The sequence below is a fragment of the Scomber japonicus genome, chromosome 2 (genome assembly GCF_027409825.1).
Source record: "Scomber japonicus isolate fScoJap1 chromosome 2, fScoJap1.pri, whole genome shotgun sequence".
Taxonomy (NCBI): Eukaryota; Metazoa; Chordata; class Actinopteri; order Scombriformes; family Scombridae; genus Scomber; species Scomber japonicus.
In genome coordinates, this window is record NC_070579.1 from 3,105,168 (window position 1) to 3,113,153 (window position 7,986).

Below are 7,986 nucleotides of genomic sequence, written 5' to 3' on the forward strand. Positions count from 1 at the left end.
GAGGAAGTTATTTGACAAATTTTAAGTACCTTAGCTCTGTCTGGTTAATAGGCTTTGGTAAAAGGAAGTGCAAATCTACTGAACAAAAAAATAGTATGTTGTTTATCTGTTGGAACGGAAACCGTACTGGAACTCACAAGAGAAAATCACCTGTTTCAAAATATTCTATCACTTGACTTGTGAGGTCTTTTTCTACTGTCTGTCACACAACTGGTAAGATGGAAATGATAGAAAGATGGAAACTGTAGACACATTAATCAATAGAGGGGGGGAATGTAGTAAAAACACAGATGAAAGATAAAAATCCAAAATACATCAAATAAAACAAATGCTATAATAAATCATAACAGAGTGATGACATTATCACCACCATATCCTGGTGGAAACAAGTGTACTGTACTGTACCACTGGATGTGTATATTTCTTACCATTAGTTAGCATGAATTAATGTTTTCATTTACAATTTGATCAATCTATCATTGTGTTATTTTGTTTTCATGTCTCTAATCCATAAATATGATGGTTTTGACTGCTATGCCGGTAATGTAGTATCAATACTTGTTCTGGTTCGGGTATTTACACAGTGGGTGTTAAATATACAGATTGATTTAATAAGTTTATGTATTCCTGGCAATACCCAGTAATTTGCAGATCCTTAGAGATTTGATCAGGCTGTGTGATTGACAGGACAGATGATCAGAGGGGCGGAGTTTGTACGACCATAATTAGGACAGGGACTGAAGAATGGGTAGAGTTTCTCAGTGAAGGAGCAGCCAGTAAAGGAGTAGATAAGAGCTGCAGCATCTACGTCATAAAAGGAGACCAGACCCTTCTCATAATCCACAAACACCCCCACCTTCTGAGGCTGAGACTTCAGAGAGAGATTTCTTAAATAGCCAGTAAGAGCTTCATACTCATTTTCATTTCTCAACCATATACACCAGAAACCATTCTGAGGGCACAGTCTGATTTCTCCCTTCCTGTTGATCGACTCTCTGGCCACTCCTAAAGTCCAGTCAGTCTTCTCTTTAACCTGAACCTCAAAGTAAAATCTGCCTGAAGACAAACTCTGCTTTCCTAAAATATTTGGGTATCGTGTAAATCTCTTTCGGTTGTCTGGGAGATTATTTTTCACATCACCATTATTTACTTGTTTCTTATTTTTAGACAAGATGAGTTTAGGATATGCTGTATCAGGATCAAGAGTCACATCCACTGCATACTGCTGGACCCTCTTCAGCTCAGCGTCAGCGTGCAGCTTCTTCATCTGTTTACTGAGCTCAGCCTCAAACAGCTTCTTCATCTGTTTACTGAGCGTCTCCTCCAGCTCAGACACAGCTCTCACCACAGTCCCCTCATATGATGATGGATGGACGCTGACCTCTGTCCAGTCTTTGGTGGGTGGAGCAGCTTTCAGGGACGAGAAATTGAGGAGGAGGTGGAGGTGGTCTTCAGAGTGTGAGAGCTTCTCCACCTCAGAGCTTCTCTTCTTCAGCTCAGAGATTTCCTGTTCCAGCTCTTTGATCAAGTCTTCAGCCTGTTTCTCTGTTGTTCTTTGCTTCTCTTCAATCGTCTCAATGAGCTCATTCAGGCTTCTCTCAACAGTCTCCTTCAGAGCGGTGAAGACCTGAACACCTTCTGCTTTCTCTCTGTCTGCAGCTTCCTCACTGAGTTCAACTGAGTTTTTGATCTCTTCAATCTTCAGTCGTTTCTTCTCGATCATCTCCTGAATTTCAACCTCTGTCTTCCCCAGCTCTGCCTTCTTTCCTTCATATTCTTCTTTCAGAGGAACACACTTATGTGTCTTGTGGTCTAAAACAGAGCAGAGGACACAGACATATGTCTGGTCGGTCTTACAGAACAGCTCCAGAGGTTTATCGTGCTTCATACACATCCTGTCTTCCAGGTTCTCCACAGGGTCCATCAGCTGATGTCTTTTCAGACGTGAAGCTGTCAGATGAGGCTCCAGGTGAGTCTCACAGTAGGAGGTCAGACACACCAGACAGGACTTCAGGGCCTTCAGTTTGGTTCCAGTACAGACGTCACAGGTAACTTCTTCTGGTTTGTCAGCTTGTTGCTCTGAGCTGTTGCTGCTGACTTTCTGTTGAGCTTCCTGTCTGAACTGAGCAACAAACTCATTGAGCAATGAGTTGATGTGAAGTTCAGGTCTTGTGTTGAAAACCTTTTTACACAGTGGACACGGATACTGGTCATTACTGTTCCAGTGTTCATTGATGCAGTTTTTGCAGAAGTTGTGTCCACATGGTGTGGTGACTGGATCAGTGAACACATCCAGACAGATGGAGCACAGAAACTGATCTTCAGATTTCAGACAGCTGGCAGCAGACATATCTACACACAGAGAACAAAAGTTAAAGTGTAAAAAAGTAATACAAAAAAATCATCACAAGTCTCTTACATACATATCTAAGTATGCTTACAAGAAAAATATCAACACCAACAACAGAAAAGGAGGGCACATGAAAGAAAAGAAAGACATGTTTTTTACACAAGGTTTGAGTCTTCATTGTATGTTTACTGGAATATAAAGTATAAGTTAGTTGAACTTCACATGACAATAATCATTATGAAATGAAAATCATTACATTTTCTTTCTGAGGAAAGCTGAATTTTTATGTTAAAACCTGCTGAAATACAGTGAACGTTTTCCTCTGACTAGTGACTCAGACTAGTGGTTGAGAAAGATCTTTGAACTCAGGTCAAGTTTTCTATAGAAGGAAACACAGACTTGTTTCATCTGTGATGTGTCACTGACAAATTCAGATTAACTGGAGTGTGACGGTGGACGTTTCCTATATTTCTGGTTCTGCCTTGGCTCATACTCCACCTCTATTATTTTGGCATGATTATAGTGACATGCATTTGACACAAGGTATGTAGCATCAAACTGACGTCAGTCCTACATGTAAAAATATATCTGATGGTCTTACAGAAACAACAGTCCATTTACAGCTGTCTGTCCTGTAATGTTGTGACCTTTAATGTAATACTTCTTTCATGTCATTGCTGCTAAGTCAGATGGAGGTTGACAGGTGTGTAACAAACTGTCCTCCTTGGTGACTGTAGTAACTCAAGGGAGAACTTCTTGTTGAACACAGAGGGGTTTATTTTGTTCTTGACGAACTCAGTACTACACATTTCTTGGTATTAACACAGGCAGACAACAACTCTTATTTTCCCGTCTCAACAGTATACCCCCAACGGAGAACAAGCACACACTGGCGCCACCTTGTGGACCGGCAGACATATAACACCCAAAATAAACAGTGTTATCACATCCTTCCCCCCTTAAGCGTTTTCTATACATCTCAATAGAACATATATATATATATATATTTTTTTTAAATCTCTATTAGTTCAATTTAAAGTCCTTTAGGTAACTAGGCAACTTGGTTTCTCTTCTTGACTGTCTCCTCACTGGAGTTGTGTTTGTCACAGTTCTTAGTTTAGTCTCTGAGTTTCCTACAGCTTCAGTAGCTGCGGGCTCTTCCAACTTATCCTCACCGAGTACCACCTCCTCAGCTTCCAGCCATGCTTCGTTTCTTTGGTCGGCCGGACTTAACTGAATAGAGACAGTCTGTGGGAAGTTGTTGTGTTCTTCTGGTCTCTGATGGTGAGTGTGAATCTGATCCACATGTCTCCTTACCACTCTCCCATCACCCAGCATCACAGTGTATGACACTGGTCCCGTCACTCACTCAATGATTCCGGGGATCCACTTAGGTCCAAGACTGAAATTCTGGGTCAGCACTGAGTCTCCTGTTTTGAACCAGCGTCCCTTTGCCTTTTTGTTGTGATCTTTTGTCTGTTGTTCTTGTTTTTTCATCACTTTCCTGCTTAGATCTGGGTGAATTGAGTCCAGAGTACAACGGAGCTTCCTTCCAAGAAGTAGCTCTGCAGGTGATAAGCCAGTTGTAGTGTGAGGAGTCACTCTGTAGCTAAATAACACTCTGGCTACTTTAGCTGTCAGTGAGCCCTCAGGACATTTTTTCATCATTCTCTTGAAGGTTTGTACCGCCCTCTCTGCCAACCCATTACTGGCAGCATGGTAGGGTGCAGAGGTCACATGACGGATACCATTCTTTATCAGAAAGTCTTTGAACTCTGTGCTGGTGAAACAAGTGCCATTATCAGACACCAACAACTCAGGCAGTCCATGAAAAGCTAAAGCTGGTGCGCAGGCACCTTAATTGTAGTGGCTGATGTGGCAGAGTTCACTGGATACACGTCCATCCATTTTGAATGTGCATCAATGAGCACAAAAAACATTTTCTCCATAAAAGGTCCAGCATAATCTACATGAATACGGCTCCAAGGTTTGTCAGGCCAGTCCCACGGGTGTAATGGGGCTTGTGCAGGGACGTTGCGGTGCTCTTGACAGGTCATGCAGCTCTTTACAGTATCCTCCACCTCTTTGTCCAGCTTTGGCCACCATACATAACTCCTAGCCAGTGCTTTCATTCGGGACACTCCTGGGTGGCACTGATGGAGCTGTCTCATGACATTTTCTTGTCCTGCTTTTGGCACAATCACCCTCGAACCCCATAACACACATCCATTTTGGATGCTGAGTTCATATTTCCTCACCTCATAGGGGGCAAACTCCTCCCCTTTTACTTTTGATGACCAGCCATTTTGTACCATCTCCCTCACTTTTGAGAGTACTGGATCTGAGTCTGTCCATGCTTTCACTTGATCAGCTGTCACCAGTGTGATGTCAGAGCTCTCCAGCATGAGAACCCTCTCTTCAAGCTTCTCCTCTGCTACTTCTGGTAAAGGAAGGCGGCTCAGAGCATCTGCATTACAGTGATACTTCCCTTCTTTATACACTATTGTGTATTCGTAGGCTCTCAAGGTTACCGCCCACCTCTGTATTCTGGGTGAGGCCATTTGTGGCACAGCTCGCATCTCACTGAATAGTGCCAACAAGGGCTTGTGATCAGTCACAATAGTGAATTTCCTTCCATAAATGTACTTGTGGAACCGTTTTATGCCGAACATCACTGCTAGTCCTTCCTTGTCCAGCTGTGAATAATTTTTTTCAGCCGTGTTTAAGGTTCTTGAGGTGAATCCAATGGGTCTTTCAGTTCCGTCAGGCATGTGATGCGACAACACGGCACCTACTCCATAGGGTGATGCATCACATGACAGTACAATGTCCTTCTCAGGGTCATAGTGCACGAGGACCTCAGCAGACTGCATCATTTCCTTTGACTTGTCAAAAGCAGCTTGCTGTGCTTCACCCCACTGCCACTTTGTGTCTTTTTGTAGCAGTTTGTGTACTGGTGCAAGCACAGTTGAGAGGTTGGGCAGAAACTTGTTATAATAGTTTAACAGTCCCAGATATGCCTTCAACTCTGTTACATTTGAAGGTGTGGGTGCCTCTTTAATTGCTTGTACCTTCTCATGTACTGGGTGCAGTCCTGTTGCATCCACTTTATGACCGAGGAACATCACTTCCTCCTTCATGAACAGGCACTTAGCCCTCTTGAGTCTGAGACCGGCCTCCTGTAGCTGTTTTAACACCGTAGCCAGTGTCTGCAGGTGCTCTCGGTCATCTTTCCCTGTGAGTAGGATGTCATCCAAGAAAATAGTCACGTGAGGGATGCCCTGTAACAGTCCCTCCATTGTCCGTTGGAATATTGCTGGGCTTGATGAAACGCCAAAAGGTAGCACCCTGTATGTGAACAACCCTTTGTGAGTATTTATGGTCACATACTTCTTTGCTTCTTCGTCCAAGGGAATCTGGTGATAGGCGTGACTGAGATCTAATTTTGAGAATTTCTGTCCACCTGAAAGTGTGGCAAACAGATCCTCAATTTTGGGAATCGGGTACTGCTCCAACTTTGAAATCTGGTTGACGGTCAGTTTGTAATCTCCACACAGTCTCGCTGTGTCATCAGGTTTCAACACAGGAACCACAGGAGCTGCCCACTCAGAATGTTTTACAGGTTCAATGATCTCCTGGGCAAGGAGTCTGTCAAGCTCCGCCTCCACTCTTCCTCTCATTGCATATGGGACAGGCCGGGCTTTAAAAAACTTGGGGGCTGCTTCCTTGTCCACATATATCTTTGCTGGAGGGCCTTTAAATCTCCCAAGTTCATCTTTAAACACCTCCCCATACTCCCCCAGTACCTCGTCCAAAGTCACTTCTGCCACATTGTGGATTTGGGTTTCTGGTCTCTCCTGGACCTCCTCTGCAGTCTCTACCTGGACGTGATGGACCTGGGTTGTTTCTCTCCACTGTAAACCTAGCCTCCTAATCCAGTACCTGCCTACTAGACTGGGGCCTGAACCTCCTACCACTACTACAGGTAAGTCTAGTGCTCGCCCTTTGTGCTGCACCTTAACCACAGCTGCTCCTAAGACTTTGACCTTATGCCCTGTGTATGTTTTGAGCCTAACTCGACACGGGCATAGCCTTGGTTTTTCTTTTCCCCCTAGGGTTTTGAACACTGAGTAGTTCACTACTGTTACCCCACAACCTGAATCCATTTCAAACTGTGTGTTTGTCCCATTAACTGTCAAAGTCTCTACAAATGGAGCTTCTGCTGGTATGTCAAGTTCATCTATTTTGTACAATGTGAACATGACTTCATCTGAATCTATGCCATCCCTCTCTTCTTCCCCTTGGCTGACATAATTCGCTCCCTGAGTTCTCCCCTGTTTTCCTGTCTGTACCCCGCCCCCTCTAGCCTTCCAGTTATTAGCTGAGCCCTTAAACCTACACACTTTCTGGATGTGGCCAACTTTACCACACTTGTGACAGGTTTCTTTAATAAACCTACAGTCCCCAGCCCTGTGCTGCTCACCACCACACCTGTAGCAAGCTTTCCGCTGGTGCTGCTGCTTACTGGGGGTCTGCTTCGAAGACATCTTATGCACTGCCTGAGGTGCCCTCGTGTGTGGGGGTGCAAACTCCAGAGACTGTAAGTCTTTCACATCCTTGCTCGCTGTCTCAATAGCCTGGGCCAACTTCAGTGCCTTGTCGAAGGTCAAATCCGGCTCCGAAAGTAGTCTGCGCTGTATGCGATCATCTCCGATGCCACAAACCAGTCTATCTCGTATCATCTCTGATAACTTGTCTCCATAGTTGCAGCCTTGTGATAATTTCCTCAGCGCAGCAACGTACTCCGTGACTGATTCTCCGTGCTTTCTGTTTCTGGAGTTAAACTTGAAACGCTGCACAATCTCGCTGGGTTTGGGGTTGAAATGATCCTTTAATAATTGCACAAGTTCATCAAAGCTCTTGTCTCCCGGCTTGGCGGGGCTGACCAAGTTCCGCATGAGGCTGTAAGTCTGACTGCCCACTGAACTGAGCAATATAGCTTTCCGTCGACCTGCATCGTCGATCCCATTAGCTTCAAAAAAATGGTCGAGCACTTCACAATATTCCTCCCACGTCCGCGTTTGACTATCAAAAGGAGTGGTGCTTCCTACCATAGCCGCCATGCTTCTTGCACGTGGTTACAAAGTCCGGGTGTGCTATACTAACTTAGCCACTTAGCAGCGAGTCTTACTCATTCATCTGCATCCATACGAGGCATCCGCTGTGACTTTATCCTCGTCGCCATTTATGTGGTAACTCAAGGGAGAACTTCTTGTTGAACACAGAGGGGTTTATTTTGTTCTTGACGAACTCAGTACTACACATTTCTTGGTATTAACACAGGCAGACAACAACTCTTATTTTCCCGTCTCAACAGTATACCCCCAACGGAGAACAAGCACACACTGGCGCCACCTTGTGGACCGGCAGACATATAACACCCAAAATAAACAGTGTTATCACAGTGACACAGGAGGAAAACATAGACAACTTGTACAAAACTTCACTGATGTTGAGACAAAGACTGCAATTACAACATAACACTACCACAAACAGTTTAGAGTAGATTCATTCACCACAAAATGAAGTTTCATTCATTCACAGCATCTGTAGTCTCTTTTAGAAATTAGGATGAG

At 44.2% G+C, this 7,986-nt stretch overlaps 1 protein-coding gene and 1 pseudogene across 1 annotated transcript; both read right to left on the bottom strand.

Moving 5' to 3' along the window:
* Positions 1–102: 102 nt before the first annotated feature.
* Positions 103–2,350, bottom strand: LOC128378840 (E3 ubiquitin-protein ligase TRIM39-like). The gene is made up of 3 exons (XM_053338413.1): positions 2,098–2,350; positions 1,151–1,821; positions 103–126 (listed from the first exon to the last, which is right to left on the bottom strand). The coding sequence occupies exons 1-3, from the start codon at positions 2,348–2,350 to the stop codon at positions 103–105; spliced, it is 948 nt and encodes a 315-aa protein (XP_053194388.1).
* A 955-nt stretch (positions 2,351–3,305) lies between these two features.
* On the bottom strand, positions 3,306–7,717 carry LOC128378852 (uncharacterized protein K02A2.6-like; annotated as a pseudogene).
* Positions 7,718–7,986: the final 269 nt, after the last annotated feature.